The sequence below is a fragment of the Gymnogyps californianus genome, chromosome 19 (genome assembly GCF_018139145.2).
Source record: "Gymnogyps californianus isolate 813 chromosome 19, ASM1813914v2, whole genome shotgun sequence".
NCBI classification, from domain to species: Eukaryota; Metazoa; Chordata; class Aves; order Accipitriformes; family Cathartidae; genus Gymnogyps; species Gymnogyps californianus.
Window position 1 is genome coordinate 11863961 of NC_059489.1, and position 19287 is coordinate 11883247.

The window sequence follows — 19287 nt, forward strand, 5'->3', positions numbered from 1 at the left end:
TGCCCAAAACGCTCCGAGCCCTCCTCCTGGCCCCCTGGGGAGGGGGATGTGGCTGGCTCTGCTCAAGGGTGTCAGCACTGCGATGGGAATGCAGGGGAAGCGAGGGGGAGTCTGTTGCATCTGTGTCTCCATGTCCTTCAGGCGTGCTGCTGTCTTCGGGAGCTAAAGGGCTTTTTCTGGCCTGTTGGGACCCAAAACTAAGGAGCACCAAATCCCCAAGTTGCCCATGGGCCACCTCTTTGACCACTCTTTGTCCCTTTGTCTTGATGAGAGGAGGACGACCCTGGTGATGAGCCCATGAGGGGCATGACCAAGAAGTCTTCCTAGCAGCATCCTCCTGATGAAGCCCATTCACATCCGCCTCGCGCTTGAGACTCGGAGGAAACCCTGGCAAGTGGGACCGCAGGAGGATTTGGGTGCCCATCAGCAGCAGACCCTGCGTCGGCTCCAGCGACGCCCCTGTAGTTACCTTTTGCAATGAGGATGCACTCGGATGACAGTTTACTGATCGGCTCCCTACCCCCAAACAGACGCTGGTGACAAGCCCCATCATCACTTGAACTGGTCTTCCAGTATGGAGAGTGGGTGGCAGCCCCGCTTCATCCCAGGAAATGTATCCCTGCTGACAGCCCCAGATTTGGGAGGATCGGACATGCACGGGGTGTGCCTTCATACCAGGGGCTGCCGAGTGCCGTTAATCTCTGCTCCAATTCAGCTTAAAAGCAAAGGGTGTGGGGGTTAATCTGGTCATGGTTTGCTCTGGGCTTGGGGCCTCTGTTCTTTTATTAGATAAGAAAATTCAACGGCATGAAGCGTTGGGCTGGTTCTTACTTCAAAGCAATCCCCATGTCATTCAGACCAGGTATCGCCATTGCAACACAATTTTAGAACAAAGAAAGAAAACAGAGACAAAACTAAAAACAGGAACCAGCAGATAAACAATACTCTGGTGCCGCTGGCGCTGAGCTGAGCTCCTTCCTGCTCTCAACCATCTGGCGAGTCAGTGGCGGGGCTCAGGGGAGCCCAGCTCTCCCGGTTGGCTCTTCCCAGCAGGGAAACCAGCTGGGAAATGATTGAAAAGCTTTTCCATTCATAAAAAAAATTGTCAGGCTGTGAGCTGAGCACCCGGCTTTCTTCCTCTGAGCATGCTCAGCCGGGATGCCCCACGTTCACCGCTCTGACCCGGGCAAGACGTTTCGCCTGTTCATGCCATGGGGTTGATGCCTTGCCTCAGCTCCGAGGAAGCCGCAAGCGTTTCCATAGGGGGCGAAGAATTGAGCGGCAATGGCCAGTGAGCTCTCGAGGTGCAGGAGCGCAGTCAGCGCTCGGCGTTACAGCTGCCTCGGGGATGCCGGAGGTGGGTGAACCAGCACAGAAGCACCCTTGGTGGCAGGTACCAGCCTGGGTACCAGTTTTCCTAGCCAGTGTCATTGAAAACTGGTGTGATGCTGGTCCCAGGGAGAGCCAGCTTGGTGGGGGCTTGCTCGTTGCAATGTGAACCTAAACACTGGTGTGTGGAGGAAAATGTCTCATTTGATCAGAAATGAGAAGTTTCATTTTTTTCTGGCTTGATTTTTACTTTTTGAATCACAGTCAGATGAGTGCAAACACTGTTTCGAAATGATGAGTCGAAAGGTTTCGTTCTGAGTCCTTGAGACCCCCTTCTCTCCACTCCTCGCCTTGCGCACCCTCTGAGCATTTTGCTGAAATCCAGACCAATTCACCGAGGAATTTGCTTGCCTCAAAACAGTTTCTTCGATTATTTTGTTCTTTTTGCTAAGTTTCTTGCAGCCCTGTGTTTGCTCCTACTGTGATTTAATTTGTTGCTTTCATTGCATGCCCTTCTGAAAACTTGACCCTAAAGCAGCATCTCCGTTATCGTGGTCCTAAGGCCACCCCACGTGCTGGCCCACAGGTGGGACATGGCAAAGCCGCATCCTTGACAGCCGGTCCCCGATGCCTGGAGCACATATGGGCTTGCTTCTAGCTGGCTGCCTGTAAGTGGTGTGAGTCCTGCTCCTGATGCTGTAAAACATGTCTGAGACTTTATCAGCTCAAGGATAGCAGATCCCAGAGCAAAAGACAGCTAAGGTGTGCAGCATTAGGACCCTGCTTCTAATATTTTCTGTTTTCTTCTTTCTTTCTCTGGAGCGTCTATCTCTGAGTCTCCGAAGCAAAAAGCGGTTGCAATTAGGAGTTGGTGTTTGTTTGCACCTCTTGGTTTTATTTTTTTGGAGTTCACAGTGTTTTCATCTCATAAGCGTTAGCCTTGAGCTCTGGCTTCTAATGCAGCTAATCTTGGGGATGGAATTTGGGGAATCCCATTAAATAATTCCCATTTGCAGCAACATGAAGGGCTTGGATGGAGGTGTTTGTGTGGAGCTCACATGTCTTAGGCATTTCTCAGCTTCCTGTTGGCTTTCTCTTCTGACCCCCTGAGCTGAGGGTACTTAGTGCCAGCTGAACAGAGCAAAGCTGTACCGGAGGGAGCTGGGGTGATAAACCACTTGCGATTACCACTGAAAAGCGCCGGTACTGTGGAATCTACAGCCCCAAACCCAGTTGCCCTACTTCACCGAAGGTTCAAAATATTTATCCCCAGCGGCTCCGGAAGCCTCTCCTCCTCCTCCTGTGGCTCTGCAGAGAGGTGTTGCTTGCACGGCAGAGCTGCGGCATCCGTGCAGACCCGCACCCCGGGTAACCGGCTTCCCATGACCGCGGCAGTCCCGCTTTCTATGCACAGGGTGTCTTTTTTTTTTTTTTGGTGGTGTCACTTGAGGCTATGTGATGCTGAGCGCTGCCGGCTCCGACGTCATGTGTGTGTGCAGAGGTTCGTGGTTGTTCTGTTCCCCTCTCCCTTTCTCGCCCTCCCCCCGGTCTTGCTCCTGCCTCGTAGCACGGCCTCGCAGCTCGCTGCATTCCCCCTTTCAGTGTGCTCACTCTTCCCCGAGGGCAAAGCATCAGTGTGGCCTGTGGTGCCAGGCTGGGAAAGTCACGCTGATCAATAACAAGTCAATCTTGCCCTGTGTTAGGGAGAGTCCCTGTCTGGATTTATAATTTCTATCCTCCTTGGCTCCCCTGCCTGCAGCTTTGCCTGGCAGCATGGCCCTGGGGTGCACAGTGCTCCGTATCTCCAGGTTTTAGCTGTTGTATGACACCTTAGACACTGTCTTGGTGGGTTTGCTGTTGCAGGCAAAGTACTAGACACAAAACTGATGACCAGAGGCTGCTTATTACAGGAAGATGGCAGAGCAGTTTCTCTTATTTCTGCCTCTCCTGAATGTTTTTTTTTTTTTTTTCCGCTCACGGCTTGGACGATGCTCCATCCTTTGGTTGCAGTATGTTTTTAAGCTCTTTTCTAAGCTGAAGACCTTTCCCCTCTGACCACAGACATTTCTTTCTGCTGCATGCTGGTAGGCTGTGTCCATGGTCAGCAGCCTGACAGACGGAGCAGCAGCAGAAGTGACCGTACAGATGTGCAGTTGTTAGGTGAGGCTTAACTTTCAAACTGTCTTACAGTCAGCTGCTTAGGGATGCTCTCTATGCCCTGGCTGTGGACTATATGATGGCCACTGTGCCTTCCCACAGAGCCATTTTCTTTCGTGAATGTGTATTGTGAATTAATTTGGACTTCTTTCTGCAAAGAAGCCGTCTCATGATCTAAGTCCATGGCTGGGCTCATCCAGTCCAGCTCTGCATAGCCACGAGCTGGGTGACTGCATTGGAGCTAATCACCTTGCATTTAGTGGAGTGGGACAGGCATGTCATGGCAGGAGACAAGTGACCATCTTAGATACCCCTCAGCACAAGCTGAGCAGCCCCAGGTAAGTAGCTCACAAAGAGGTGTCTGAATTTAGCTGTCGGCAGTTTGGCGAGATGAATCACATCTCATGTTTCGATTTCTGGGGCTGGGCTGAGCCCCCCTTCCTGCACTGCTGCAAAGAACCCCACCGGCCCCCAGCCCCACCAGACCTGCTGTGCCCACTGCGGGACTGCCTGGCCGGCACCCAGAGGGGAGCAGGCAGCCAAGCTTGGACGTAAAACCTGGGTGCTGCTTTGCCCCTTTTGTGTTACCTTCTGTAGGTACTGTTTGATATTAAAAGGACTCCAAAACTGCTGTTGCACGTTAGGTGCTTTCCCTGCTCTGTGGTGGGAGTCTCTCATTCAGCCCGGTTCTCAGACACAGTGAGAACAAGGAGCGATCTCTGCGTCTTAGTAAGCTTTTCAGTTCTCACGTTTTCTGGTGTAAATGAGGCTTTGCAGTTCAGCAAGACAACAACATTGCCCTGCTGCTTGAGGACTCAAGTCCCGTAGTGCTGCTGTGCACTGAAGATCTTTACCTCAAGGGAGCTGCCAGGCTGGTACCTCTCTTCTTCCCGAGACAGCATTTACCACTAATAAATCAGATCTTCATTTCCTACTATTAGCATGTAGGGATGACCTGTGCCATTCCTGTAGTGAAGTAACGCCCCTTCGCACGGTTATCCTGTAGGCACAGATGCTACAGGATATTGTTATTCCAGAAGCAGGTTTTCTTCTTGTGCCATGAGTTTTATCTTCCGCTTTAAGATGAAATCACTGTCTAAACCTCTCTTTCCCATTTCACTTCCAAATACTGCAGTTTGCTCAGAATCCTGCATTATGTGCAAATCCCACAGCAATTTTAAGGTTACTGGTTCATATAATGACTTATTGCTCATCTGTTACATTAAGACTTTCTACGTGTGCTGCTCCAGCCGTCCTGGAGTACGGGGCTAATTGCTGTGAAAATCTTTCTTCCAGAGCAGTTCAAGAAATAGGTTGCATCAATTGCTGGTGGGATCTCCCAGCGGACAGTCCCATCTTTCCCAGCAGAGATGCATCCCTGTAGCTGGACACCTCGAATGTGGAGTTTGCCAGTGACGAGCAGGGCCGCTCGTTCCTGGCTGTAGTTTTGCGTATCGATGTGATTGCTGAACCCCCCAGACACCCTGTGTGTGTCCAGGAGGCCAAATGCTTTCCTATGTTGCTTGTTCAAACCAATGCCCAACTGAGCTTTTGGTGGTTTTAGTCTTCTGAAAAACCACTTTGGTCTTGACGTCTTTACCACGAATGTGCCACTCAGTGCCTTTCTGTCTGGATGACTTCTCCTTGGCATGTGTTGCTTCCTGCACACTTGTATTGTGGATCCTCACCACCAAACCCCGGAGTCTGCACTGCTCCTTGGAGCTGTTTCTGCTCTGGTTCATTCATTGGTACCCTGATGGCAGTAAATATTCACAGCATTGGCCCCAGTTGCATTTGATCACCCTTTAGCCTGCCTTTCCGGCCCCATGCTGGGTGATCCTGTCCTGCTGCCCCTTCCCAACAGCCTGTGTGATTTGTTTACCCCTTAAATCCTGCTCTGGGTGTGCCTTGCTCAGAGACCCATCGCTGAGGTCTTCATGTCTCACCTTGGAGCAGAGCATGAATGAGATGTTCACGTGCCCTTACGCCTCTCCTGTGCCCGCTGTCAAACTAGATGGTGCAAGGTGATTGAGCTGGGCTTGCGCAGACAGCATTAAATTACAGCTTTTTGTTTCAGATTCTCGTTTATGTCCTGGAAGAAGATACTTAATTTCTGGTGTGCTCTTCCTTTCCTCCCTCCACACCCCCAGAAAAGGAGGAAGGTAACAGAGGGGGATAACATCTTTTTTCCTGTTTTTGTTTGCCTGTTGGTTGTATTTTGCTATGTGTAATTACAGCAGATAGCATCATGGGGACCTTGCTGTGGTTCACGTTTGTAATCTGTCCTGTTCCAAGTAATTTGGCTCCTCGCTTTATAGACGAGAAAAGGGGGCAGTCCCGCAGAGTGCCCAGGCACTGCTATGACTGACTTCTCAAGAAATCAGACCTAATGACAAATTTTTCAGTCCTATCCCTTGCTCTCAGGCCTGTACCACTACCTGGCAGGGGTAGTGGTGATGATCTCGGCAAGCCAATGCAGCTTGGGTGGGTGAGTAGGTGTACGGGTGGATTTGCAGAGATGTGGGTGCTGACACCTAAGCAAATTTCTCTTGCGTTTGCCCTCCATGGCCTCATCGGTGATTGGTTTTGGTCAGTTCTTCCAAGGCTAGGATTCAGTAAGGGCTTGGTCTGGGTTTTGCCAGCTGTGTTTTGGAAAAGATTCTCCATGTTGCTTCTCTGCTGCCTGTTCCTCTGTTGGTTCGGGAGTGGAGACTCCCTGGAGGTGAGGTTTTGCAGACCAAGGAGCGAAGATCACCATGGCAGCCATGGCTCGGCGTGCTCTTACTCCTTGGGGTAAGAGCAACTTTCGTCCTTGCTCAGCGGGACAGGAACCCGAGGCCCTATAAGGAAGTCGTGTGGTGCTGGGGTGTTTGGATGGTACACGCTCCTTTGCGAGCACCCTGAAAGGATGTTTGTCAAACCAGTTGCCTCCTGGATCTTTTGATACGCTGCCTTTGTGTGGTTTGAATGAACATCTTATCACCTTCATCTCCCTGCTCTTTGCAGAGCACTTACTTGAGTAGTAAACACACGAAGGCTGAAGTTTGAATCTTAAAAATTGCAGGTTCCTCCCCTCGTTGCCCCGATCTCTACAAAGACTTCCTCCAGCTGCTCCCTCTCTTGGCTCTGAGTTTCTATCTTTGGCTCCCATATGGGGTGTAGAGGAGGCAGTAAAATCTTGCAAGCTAAGGATAGTTAAAACCCAAGATTTCTTCTGTAATCTAAGAAAAACAGACACTTTCATTGAAGGAGCAGGTACCACGCGTGTGCTTGCTCCACTGCATGGCACAGCAGCGTATCCAGCTCCTCCGCTGCAATGGGGATACATCTCCCAAAGCTCCTGTGCTGCCTGTTGCCCACTGCCCATTTTTGAGGATGAAGTGGAGGAGGCAGAAAGCTGAGGTGTAGCTCAAGGGAGATGATGACCTTGCTGGGGTGCTTGTATGAGGATCTTGCCCTGAAAAAAGCTCTAGTTAGAATCCATTTGCTTTAATTCCCAATTAAGTGGTTTTTCTTCTATTGCAGCATCAGCCCAAGCTCCTTTTTTCTTTAGCCTCATCAGGCTTCTTGCCCTTTTCTCCCCAGTGCCCTAAGCCTTACCGTAGCAGCGAGCCAAGCACTGGCCACCTCCTCGCACTAAGCTGTGAGTTACCGTCTCTGCGAGGCAGTCCGTGTCCCTCCACCCGTTGCGGTTGCCAGCAAACCTGGGTAGCGTGTTCACGATCTGATCCCATGGGCGAAGGGGCTTGTTTTTCCTCTCCCGTTTCCTGCCTGGGATGCTCAGCCAGCAGCCTCAGAACAATCGGGGCAGGAAAGGGCGTTATCCTGCCTTGAAGGTACCTGGGGGCTTTCTCCGGTGCTGGTGGAGCGGTGCCTTGCTTCCCTGCTGCAGGGTCCCCTCTGGGAAGGTAGAGGACTTTCAGCCAGGTCCTCTCCTGCCCACGGGTGTCTCGAGGAGATGCTGCTGGGATTTGCTATTGTGGAAGGGGAAATCTCAGCTTATTACGTGGCTGCCTGGGTTTTCTCTCTTAGGAGGAGTGGATTACAGCAGGGCAGGATGCTGGCTGGGGTGGGTGGGCAGGGATTTGCCCTGCTGGTTGGATCGGAGGTGGCCGGTGTCCCGGGAAGGGGCGGTCTAATTCTCTTCACTACTTTATTTGGGAACACTGACTTTGGACTTGATCTTTGAGCTCTTTCCCTCTCTTCCCATCTAATGGTGGTTGTCCTGGGCTCCACCACTACAGGAGGAGATCAGAGAAGTCCTTGGGATGTTGGAGATAGGACTCCTGTGGACCTTAATACAAGAAAAGTTCTTCTGCTTGCAGAAAAGCCTGTGTGACCCCCGATTCGGCTTCTCATGTGCCCTGTCCCGACCATGTGGGAACTGCTAATGGCCTCAGTCGTCTCCTCGACTTGGCTGCTGTGTGCAGAGGGACCTTCTGCTCCTGGGGGAGCATCATCCTGGGCATGAAGGAGTTGAGGTGTTCTCCTTTGCTCTGATACTGAGCAAGAGAAAAGCCGTGACAGGGAAAAGTCCCAGGGCGGTGAAGGCAAGTGGGGGAACCACACAGTCTGTCCCAGCTGAGTGGAAAGCCCCTGTCATGGAGGTGTGACAGCCTGAGGGCTCCCCGTGGCCTCAGGCTTCGCAGCCCAGCAGGAAAATATATTCTTTTTTGTTGTTGTTGGTTTTTTTATATTCTTTGAAAACTTTGGGATTTTTGCAAACCTTATGCCTCAAAGCAGGACAACAAGTGAAAATCTAAAAACAATTATCAGCAAATTCCCACTTTCCACCAAGGGATAAATGTTTATCTGTTTGATGTTAATTAACAGGAACATTGTAATTTCTCTGTCTTTTTAACTGTGACAGAGATGAATGAAGACTTCTAACTAAGCAATCTCAGATGGAAATTCTCCAAAGACCTTGCATTCATGCAAGGTGCTGAGACAATTTCACTCTTAAGATACTTTCCAAACTGAGCTTTGGTGTGCTATGCCTTTTCTCACTCAGTTTAATCATTATTTTTTTTGTCTTGTTAGAAAATTATCAAGTGCCTTTTGGGCAATCAGGCCTTCTGACAGGGTAGGTTCAACTTTGCCCCGTGGCCATGACGCTGCTAATTGTTGGCCATTTGTCGAAAACAGGGCAAAACCTCTAGGCAAATGGGTTTCCCTCAGGATATGGGATTCTTAAAACCAGAGGGCTTAAACGTTGTCACTGCTGTGGCTGAGAGTGCTGTAACATTACCGACATGATGTAATGTTAACGAGAGCAAGCCTTGCTCTCTGCCTGCCTTGTCCTGGAGCTGTTTGCGAGCTGGCTGCCTCCCTGCGCCCTGATCGGTGCGGTTGTGGTTCCCGGGTTCCCGGTTCCCCTCTCGGTCTCTGTCAGTTCCTCTTGCTGCCTCCATCGGGGCGGTCTGCAGATGCACCCCGCTGATGGTGAGCAGCCGTCCTGCGTGGGAGAGACAGAGAGGAAGGTGTTTCTTGGGACGTGCGATGGTAGATGTTTATCTTGGTTGGTCAGCTACGTGCATGGGCCAGAGCGGTGTGAGGCGATGGGGACTCTAGGTAAGATCTAGCTATCTTCTTGCAAGAAGTCCAGTCCTTTCTGACTGTGCTGATACTGCAGGTGGCAGGAGGATGGCATGGAGGGTAAGGAACATGCCTGGAGAGCTGGAGATTTGCCTTCTGCTCCCAGCTGTGCCATGAGTCGCTGTAGGACAGCAGAAAAATTGCTTAACTTTTCCAAACATTGGCTTCTCTGCCTCTTAAATGGTGACTGTATGGTGTTTGGAGGCTGTTTTTAAGGTGCAAAGTTACTGGAGAAGGGAAACCAGTCTCATCTTAGAGAACATCCAGGGCTTGAAGTCCCATAGCTTGATTTTGTAGGGCTGGGGTCCAATGCATGAGCGAGGTGTGAGGGGATAAAGCCCTTCTGCTTGCTTTGCTCAGCTCTTGCTAAGACTGTGCAGAGCAGGAGTGGCAGTCAATCTGGCCACACTTTTCCATACGCAATACGCTCTCTGAAGAGAGGTGGTTAATGCCTTGTCCAAGGGTCATACTCAGTCTTTGCCTGAGGATGTTCCCCACAACTGCTGTGGTGTCCCCTCTGTTCCTGCCTCCTAGGAGCAATATCTCTAGGTGCTTCGCATAGGGGCTGAACAGATGCGTGGGCACCACGTTGCGTTGTTTGCAAAGCTGCTGTCAGGAGAGCTGTGACAATCTGATGTCGGAAGGTCTCTTGTTATCCTCCCTGCTATTTTGTCTCAATTGGTCTATCAAAACCCTTCTCTCTTCCCTGGGTGGTGGTTGTGCTCTCTCTTGAAAGTGTTATTGACACCTGGGGAGAAGGCAGGGAAACCCACATCTTTTGCAGCATGTTGTTCTGCTTGGAAATGTGCAGAGCAGCAGTCAGCCTCCGTGACGAGGGTGTCCCCGAAGGGTTGCCGGAGCACGACTGCTTGCAGCATTCCCCCTGGGTGCGTTGTGAAATGTGCCCGCAGGCAATTCACCGCACAGAGACTGCACCGTCCCTTCCACCCGCTCCAAATACCTTGCACCTTGCGGTTTTGCAAAAGCAGCTCTTGGTTTAGCAGCTCTGCTACTGGGAGTCCAGCTGGAGGGAGATGATGAAGGGACAGATATTTTTTTTTTCACAGAATTGCTCAACACCCTCATAAACCATTGCAAAGCATTGATTAAAAACCTTAACCTCAACACTTGTTTTTCTTAGGGTTCTTGAGATGCTTAACAGAGCTCCTTGGAAAGTCTGATTACGTCCTCCAGAACTGTCCCCTGCCTTGTCATTTTGCTCAGCGTGGGTGGGAAGGAAGGGAGAGTTTGGGGAATAAACAGAAGAGGTTGAAAAGTTTCTGCTCAGTTGTGGTGAACAAACTGAGTCCTCTCCCATGAAAAATGCTTCCATAAGCACTGCCTTGGGAGAAGAGGTTTAGATTCGTGTGTGGTCCGTAGCACACCAGGGGAGAAGAAAAAAAAAAAAAAAAAGATTGTGTTTTGTGGTTTGAAAGTTATGGTAATATCTTTGTCACGTTTTGTCCTTCAATTCCCTGCCTGTTCTGTGCTGGGATACGAGAGGGATTGGGAAGGGGATGGCTGGGCCAGTGCGGGGCTTGCCCCGAGCATGCAGTGAGGAGCGTGTTCCCCTCCGAGGACCGAGCTGCACTCTAAAACAAGCTGACGTGCGGGGAGGTGTATTTTTGTGAGCTGGGTGTTGTAAAGGGTGCTTATGAGTCATGCTGTGCTCTTAGTCACTGCTTTCCTCTTGCCACAAGTCATGACTAAGGTGCTGATGTGCAGATTCCCCACTCATTCAGCCCTCACCGCTGCTGCAGAGTGTTTCTTGGGCGTTCCTCGCGCACGCACTGTGGATGGATAAAACTTTTGGTGAAGACCGTAATAACAGGCTGTGGCAGCGGACACAAGAGGCAGGAGCCCATGAGCCTCTTTGGGGTAAAGGAGAGAGCTTGCATTTGGCAGGTCAGTGGTTCCTTGTTGCGTGCTTGCTTTCACCTGTTTGGAGCCATTGGTGGCTTCTCTCTAGCGTCAGAAGGACCGAGTGGCAGGGCTGGAGCCAGCCTCGCCGCTCCCTCGGCTCTTGGGGAGCCCCAGCAGCTGGGCATGGCTTTACTGAGCCCTTTTGGGAGAATTGCTGGGAATTAAGTGTGGGTGGAGGTGGCCGTGCTGAGTGCACCAAGCTGGGGGGACCGGGTGGAGCCTCTGCCGAGATCACAGCGGCTTTTGCTCCTGCCAGGGTGGAGGCGGGGAGCTCTAATGGGCGCAGCCGCCGCTGAATACTGAGCATCAAATATTCACCAAATAAGCAGAGACTCCAGCATTTTGGGGTAGCTTTGGGAACTACATGAGTGTATGGCATAGGTACAGGAACGTGCTGTCCAGGATGAAAGCAAAGGCCTCCTTGGCAAGTAGTTTTTGTAGTATGGGCAGGTTTTATTTCTTCTTCATGGATTATTTTTGTGCATTTGTGTTGCCTCTAACCAAGAAGCAAAGAGTCTGTGGGATGGACCCATCTCTGTGCTTTGGGAGAGGAGAGATGCCTGCCCCAGGGCTGGCACTGCAGGGGAGGAAGAAATCTCTGCCTGGGCACCTCCTTGATTGCTCACCGTCGGGGCAGATCTGAGCAGTAAACCTTCTGGGCAAGTTGCTTTTATTTTCATGGTGTCCCAGACAGATGCATATGAATTAGATGGGATAAATTCTTCCTCCGCCCAGCACAATATCTGACAGCCCAAGGTTTAGGTTTGCACCCTGAGCCATGGAGGAGAGGTGAGATGCACAGACCCGTGTTGTGAAAAGGTTGCAGCCACGCGTGCAATCCGCAGTTTCACAATGTCCTCGGATGTTGGGGCTGAGGTCCCCTCTGTATTTTCCTGAATTGCCACAAGGGCACATGCACCTTTTCTTCATGTTGGCTGTGTGGCAGGAAGGTGACAATGCCGGAGGCTTTCCTGGCTGGTACAAGGTTGGCACTTGGGAGTGGGTTTGTGTCCATCGCCAGCAGACGCTAGAGCTGTCAAGGACAATCCATGCCTAACGCAAGGAGTAGGAGCTTGGGCTCTGCTGTCACTTTTCCCAGGTTGGCCCAGATGATCTTTTGAGATCCCTTCCAGCCTGGGCTGTTCTATGATTCCCATCCAAGCCCATTGCAAGGTGCTGCAGCTGTAATCTCTTGCAGTGTTATCTTCGATGGAGGCTAACCCAAGATTACCTCCTTGCCACAAACACATGAGCAAGACTTGATCCGTCCCACAGACGGAAGTTGTGAGAAGACAAATATGCCTGCAGCAGGTCAGGGGGAGGGTGCCTTGGCCCCACAGCCTCGTGTGATCAGGTCATGGATGTGTGCGCCTCCTTTTCTTTGCCAAGGTTGGGAGGGATTGGGGGAGCAGAGGGGAAGATGACAGCTAGCAGAGCGGGGTGCATTGTCGGCTTTGGGGTTGGCAAGAGTGACAGGAGGCAGTAACGGTGTGGTGTTTCACCAGGAGCATCTTGTCTGCACTACAGTAGAAGTGTTGCAGTGCTCTCTTCCTTGCAATTAACTAAGGGCCCAGTATACTAACTTTCTTCCTTCTTTCTCTTTAGGAGATGAATTAAAATGCAGCACACCACGTGCACAGAGGACAGGATCTACCACGCACTGGAAAGATGTCTACACGGGCTTAGCAGAGATGCTGTCTCCAGCAGATGGGCTGGTAGGTGACCTGTTAACCACGAGCTTGTTCTTCTGTCTCTGCATGATCTGCTGACCTACCTGGGTATCTGGGTAAGAGAGAGCTGCTTGGTGCTACTGGAGGTGTGGAGGCCTTGTCTCCCTTCCAGTGTTCAAAGTTAGAGGTGGGATCCAACCTAGTCAGTCTTCCTGAGCCTCTTGTTGCAGTAGGAAGATGTACCAAGACGCTGAACAAGTCATGTTAGGTCTTACATTTGTAAAGACTCAGCAGAGAAGTCGTGCATCTTGCCAGTTGTCCATGCATGAGCTGGAGAGCAGAGTCGTCTTCGTTCACCATGAGGAAAGACTCCTTTGTGTAATCAGCCAGCCTTGCTTTGCTTTGATGCATATAGTTCTCAAAACCTATGGTGTAATCTCTGCCGCATTGTCAGAAGCAAGTGTGGAGATATTGTTATCGACTTTATTTAAATCTAGATCAGATACCATGGTGGCCATAAAGATGTGAGCCATGTTCAGAGGGCTGCAAAGGGGTTTGGGATGGCGGTGGGGAGGGCAGAGCAGCAATGAGCAGAAGTAATTTTTCAATGTCATTTTGACCTCTCTTCCTTATACTTGCACTTGTAGGCTTCAATTAAATCACTTCCAAATCCTCTTGTGGATGAAAGAAATGAAATGAATTTGGGGGGCTGTCAAATTCAGATTTCCTCTTGTCTGTGCAGTTCTTTCAACCCTCTCTGCTCTTCTGTTTACCTGTAAGTCAACAAAGAGATGCAAATGGTATCCTACCTGCTGCCAAATACTGGAGTAATCCCTTTCATCGTGCCCGTTTCCTCACACCGGCTGGAGTGATGCCAGCTACCCATGCTGTAGCAGCACCCTGGGTCTTGGTTCGTGCAGTTGTGACCAGGACTCCTGGGTCCTTTCGGTGTCCCCGCGTTCTGGGAAACAGGCCCTGAAGTGTGACCTACATTCCTGGTTCCTGGAAGCACGACCTCACGTTTGGCACCGTTACAGCACATGTCCAAAGGAGTCCATCTCGCCAAGCAATTCATTGTGTGCTGCATAACTCACCTCTTCCTGTAATTATAATTAATCAATTCCTGTGTCACTCTCAAACTCTGCCCTTCTCTAATCCCAGCCCCTCAGCGCTGGTGTTTGTGTTAGGGTAGCCTTTAAAAAACGACTTCATAATTTTTCCGGCTTATTAGCAAAGACCAGACTGTATGGGGCAGGGGTTGGGTGGTGGTGGGCTCTGTTGGAAGCAGCTGTGCTGCCCAGTGATTCCTCATTTCTAATGATTTTCCCCCATCTCTCCGCCTGCTGGCTTTCAGACCTCTTCATGTGGGTTTTGTGGGGTTTGGCAGAATGACCTGGCATTCCTGAGACAATCTCAGGCGTTTTACACATCGGAAAGTTCCCTTTCATCACAAGCATTTGTGCTGTTGCCAAAAATCTTCAGCGTGACCTGCGGCCGGCAAACCCCGTTTCCGCAGTTGGTGGATGTGGTGTTAATAGCTTTGCTGTGCCCCGGCCCCAGGGTACCGCTTCTGGAGAGCCCTCGGGGCAGCGCTTCTTGGCCAACGCCTTGAGTGCTCTTCCATGTGGGCTGTCCAGCCCTGCTGACTTTTACCATGTTTGCTTTGAAAAGCTGCTGTTTCACATCCTACTCCCTTGCAGTCAGAGTAGGAAGTATTTCATTATTGCAGTAACACATACGATTTAGGGAAAACAGAGCATAATGCACAGATGTACCTACACCTCTTGACAGTGTATCCTAGTTCTTTTCAAAAACAGAGCAGAAATGTTTTCACATTCTTCTGCCTTCCCTGTGTTACAAGCAACAGTTTAATTATTGCCGTCCTGTGTCAGATCCAGGCTGTTATTTATGGCAGGGCTCTGTTCCTCATCTAGTCAATGAATCCCTCCATCTTGTTCTTAACTGTGCCGTAGCCTTCTCCTTTCTCGGTTTTAACTTCTTATATCACTTCTATTTCCCAATTTATTTGCTTTCCCCTCTTTTTACCATTTCCGTACACCAAAATACCACGCACCACGTCGCAGCTTTTTGGGCTGAGATCGTGCTAGAATTTTGTTCATTTTAAAATTATTTAATGCTTTATTTTTACATGATAATTTTACAGGAGGTTGCTCCAGAGTGGGTGAGTAATCACTTCCGATGCGTTGTTTCCCCCCCGCACAAGCGAGGAATAGCTGAGTTCTGTGAAGTCAGCAAAGAGGAGAAGCGTCAGTGCTTTGGCCATCACAGTTTTATACCCTGGATGAGCCTGTGGTCGGCTCTGGGGTCTAAACAGAAAATCTCTCCTGAACTGCAGCATTTATTGGAGGAACCAAATTAAAATTAATTGTCTCTGACTCACAAAAAAACCTGTTAGAAGAGTGCTAGGAAAGACAACCTCCTTTTCCTCGTGGGGACCCTCTTCAGAGAGTTTGCCTTCCTCTGTGTTGCTGGAGAGAGATGATAGTCAAATCAGAGTGTGCTAAAGGAAGAAAAATATTTCATTTCTTGCTGGTGAGCCGTGCAACGGGGAGCCTTTGGTGGAGGAGAGTGCTGGGCTTGGGTCTGGCTGCTGGCGGTGCCGGGGATGCCGTACTGGGGAGTCAGAGGTGTGAGAGGGGCTGGAGGATCGCAGTGGATGGGGAGCTGCTGGAGACGCTGTAGGGCAGCCCAGTGCCTGAAAGGCCCCAGGGATGGGAAGGAGCTGTTGTGTCTCTGCCATGGGGCTGCACGTGAGTCGGAGAGGATGAAGGATGCTGCTGAGGGAGGATGGATGAAGGTCACTGGTGAGCTGGAGGAGGAGAGGAGTGTTTGATGATACATCTCATGTGGCACCCAGGGAGTTCGGTCTGCTCAGCAATAACGAAAAGAAACTTAAGATCCTGCTCAGTTGCAGTCATCTAAGTACCCTCATGAGGAATGAACAGAAGTCTGGTGTGGGGATCCTCCAGCTTAGTCACCAAGTGGCGAAATGCAATGTCTGAAATACTTCCAGCTCTAAGTGCAGAATTAAGGTGCGCTGGTTACTAAACCTTGCAAATATTAACCTTTGAACTGATTTCTCCAGGCTTGTGGTGGGTTTTCTTGCTGAAATCCCTGCCCAGGCTGGGTGGAAGTGCTTGGGGTGGCTCCAGCCCTGGGAGGTGCCGCTGTGCCCTGCTCAGGGGGCTCTAAGCAGCTGCTTGGATATGGAAGCTGCAGGTTGGACCGCTGTGTGGCGCAGGATGCATCCCGAGGGGATGCTGTGATGGCGGGGCTTTTGCTGTCCCCTGTGCTTCAGGCACCTCCAACCCCCGCTACTTACAAAGTGATGCGAGTCAGCCCATCGTCTGGGCAGTCCCTTGGAGAAAACCACCTTATTCTGGTGAGAACGTAGTGGAAATGGTGGGAGCGGGTCTGGGGGAGGGAGGAAACGGAGATGGCTGCTTTTCACCCCTCCAACTGCGTTGCTTCTGATGGCACCAGGAGCCAATGCCCAGCCCGAGCGCCGTGGGCGAAGGCAGCTTGGGCATGCGGTATTTCTGCTTTATTTCTTTTTTTTCCGACTTGACAGTTGCCCCCTATGAAGAGCGGTGGAGGGGAAATGTCAACCACTGAAGTCAGGAAGGAGCCACGCTGGGAGGAGGGCGTCTCGGCGCACTTCTCAGAAAAGAAATCGTGAAGCCTCATCCTTCCGAGGCCGCCCACGGGGCCACTGCTGCTCGGCTCCCGGCACGCTGCAGGCATCTTCGTCGACGCCGATAGTGATCAAAGCAAGAGTGTGCGCTGTGCCCGAGCTCCCTCCTGGTGCGGGGGTCTCGGTGCAGCCTCTGCCCAGCGCTGGGTCCCTGCTCGGAGGCTTTGCTGTGGGTTTTGCTCTCCCAAAGGGAGATTTTTTCCTTTGGGTCTGTGTCATGTTGGGCTCAGTCTGAGCATGCCGTGTAGGATGCTGGGATAAGCGCAGCTTAGTCCTGCTTTTGCTGCAGCTCCACGTGTCACAGCCCCAGCATCCCACAGCCGGGGCCACGATGTGCTCTGGGCTGCCTGTGCTGCTGGCAGATAAATCTGACTCATTCTCCATGTACAAAGAAAAAATAAATAGCGCTGGGTCGCTGTTTTAGTGGAGCAAAACCGGATGGATGAGCGTGAGGGCAGGGTGGATGTAAGCAGGTTTTTTACCTGTGGGGCTTCCCGCTGCCCTGCTGGGAGGTCTCCAGTGCCTCTTGTGACAAATTCATAGGATTTAGGGGCTGGAAGGTGAAGTTCTGGTTTGTGCTACCTGCACAAGGTGCATCTTTAAAAGCTGATCTTGATGTCTCCAGAGCTGGAGATCACCCCGCAGCTCCCACGTGGACCGCTCTCCTTTAAGGCGTTGAGTGGTTTGTGTGCGTGATTTTACTTCCCACTTCCCTCAGCCAAAAGGCACCTGCCTGAGCTCGGCAAACCCTGCCTTGCTGTGGGCTTAGGTGAGTGAGGTGAAGTGTTTCCCCACCAACACAGGACTTTCCAGTGCTTGCACAACTCGATAGAGAGGGGGTAACGGGGAGCACAGCTCCTGCTTGCAGTGATGGCAGGGAGCATCCCTCCGCTCGCCTTGGGGTTCATCCCAGGGCATCCCCAAGCTGCGCGCTCCATGCAGATTCAGGGCCTCCCTTGCATCTCATAGTGAGAAATGTCTTTTGGGAATTAAAGAGCGAGGGCAAAGTCCAGGAGAAAGCCTGGTTCAAGCTTTCTGCATGCCCTCCGTGCGCGTCCTACCATTGTCCACCCCAGAACAGGGAGGGTGCTCAGTGTGGTCTGGCACTGCTGGTTCTAAGCATACCTGGCACAGTGGAACGAACGCAGTTTGGACTTCATGCTCTGTGCTGCTCTGACCTGGTGTAAAACACTGCTCCTGAGTTGTCCCTGTGATTTGTGGCCTGACCCGGCGTGGTGGCACGATTCACCATCGTACGGAGCATCTGCTCGGGTGCGCTGAGACGGAGGAGTGGCTGCAAATAAAACTTTCTGGAGCTGGTTTCTCACCTGGCTGCAGCCTCTCCCTGGCCTGGGAATAAACTAAGTGCTGCTCTGCAGTTCATAAAAGTCCCTGGGTGCTACCGCAGCACCCAGCTGTGTCCCAGGCGGACGCAGGACATCTGCAGAGGGACGGAGAGGGCGCTTGCAGGTGGGTGGCTCCTTTCTGCTTTTAATGTCACCTGGGACTTTTGTTCCCAACCTGCGCACATTAGGAGCATCACCCTCCATGCCCAAATAACCTTTTTTTAGTCTGGATGCAGGGGATATGGCTGCAGGGACTAACTCTGCTCCCAGTGGTTGGAAAGTGCATGCTCGTGACCCCGGACTGTGTGCGGAGGGAAGGGAATTCCCACCCAGGTCTGGCTCCCTGTCCTGATTGATGCCTGGTAGCGCCGGACACTTCGCTTTGCCACGTGGTCTTTGTTTATTGTGTCCAGGATTTCCGAGCTGCATTTTGTGCTTGAGACTATTTTTAGCAAGGACGCAGCTGTTTTGGTGTGTCTTTGGTTAATGCTGCTTTGCCAAAGTTAGGAGCTCAGACCCTGGCAGCCTGCTGCCTCCCAGCACCGTTTAGCTTAAGCCCAGGGTAATCCCAGTGCCTTGCTGTGGCCACGAGTTAAACAGAAATTCTGCTTATAGCAATGTTATTCAAATATACCTGGCTGCATCCTTGTGCTTCAGCTCACAGTTCCTGTAGAAGACCCCAAAATGGGTCAGAAGACCTCAGGTCTGAATTATATTTGTAAGATGCTTCCCTTGAGCCCTGTCCCTTGTCCCTGATACCTGCCCGTCCCCCAGCCTGTTCACAGCAAGTTTGCCCCAGCTCCTCCCCGGGGAAGCAGCCCAGCGCCTCTCCCTCTGTCCCATTCAGCGCAGAATAACGCAGCGAGCCGCTGCCACCACAATTTCCTCCTCTCTCGCTAGAAGTGAGAGGAAGGAAGGAGCCTGTGTCTTGCTGGGCTATTTGTATTTGTGGTTACGCTCGCGCAGGAAGCGGCGTTCTCTTCGTCTGGCAATGCACCCCAACAGAGCTCAGCTCCGCTGCTCTCGTGGATCCCGCTCCGCACGGCCAGGCTTCGCCCTCGGCAGCCGCAGCGGGGCCGGGCTCTCACGGGTGAAATAATCCTCCTGGCCGAAGCAGGACGGGTTGTTTCAAGGCACCACATGAGCCCAGCCGCTTCTTGCCGAGGTCAGCAAAGCTCCCGGCAGCTCTGACCACTTCTGCTGGGCCGGTTGCTTTCTTGACTATCTCGCAGGTGCTGGGGCTTTCCCTGGAGGATGCCGCGCTCTGGGACAATATTGATTTATTGGAGCAATCTGCCGGAGTCATCCTAGGCAGAGCCATGGCTTTGTGCCATTGCACTGGCTTATGAAAGTGGCTCAAAGGAAAACTGGAGCATCGCTGAATTACCGGGTTGCTGTGGCTATGCCCTCGCTGACAAGATATCACGATCTACGGTCACGCTCTGGGTGTCAGCAAACCCAGCAAGATGCCAGGAGTACCGGAGGCAAATTAAAAATGGCAACTGTAATTAACAGCGAGTGCACCTGAGCTTCTTGGAGACTTTCCAGCAGG

General features: G+C 51.5%; 1 protein-coding gene across 2 annotated transcripts in view; it reads left to right on the forward strand.

The window, feature by feature from the left end:
• Positions 1-19287, forward strand: part of PIK3R5 (phosphoinositide-3-kinase regulatory subunit 5) — a 61246-nt gene that overhangs the window by 22161 nt on the left and 19798 nt on the right. For both annotated transcript variants that reach the window (XM_050908359.1, XM_050908360.1), the window contains exon 2: positions 12610-12719. In XM_050908359.1, the coding sequence (XP_050764316.1) occupies positions 12623-12719 (97 nt within the window). In that variant the 5' untranslated portion in view covers positions 12610-12622. The remainder of the gene's footprint in view (positions 1-12609; positions 12720-19287) is intronic.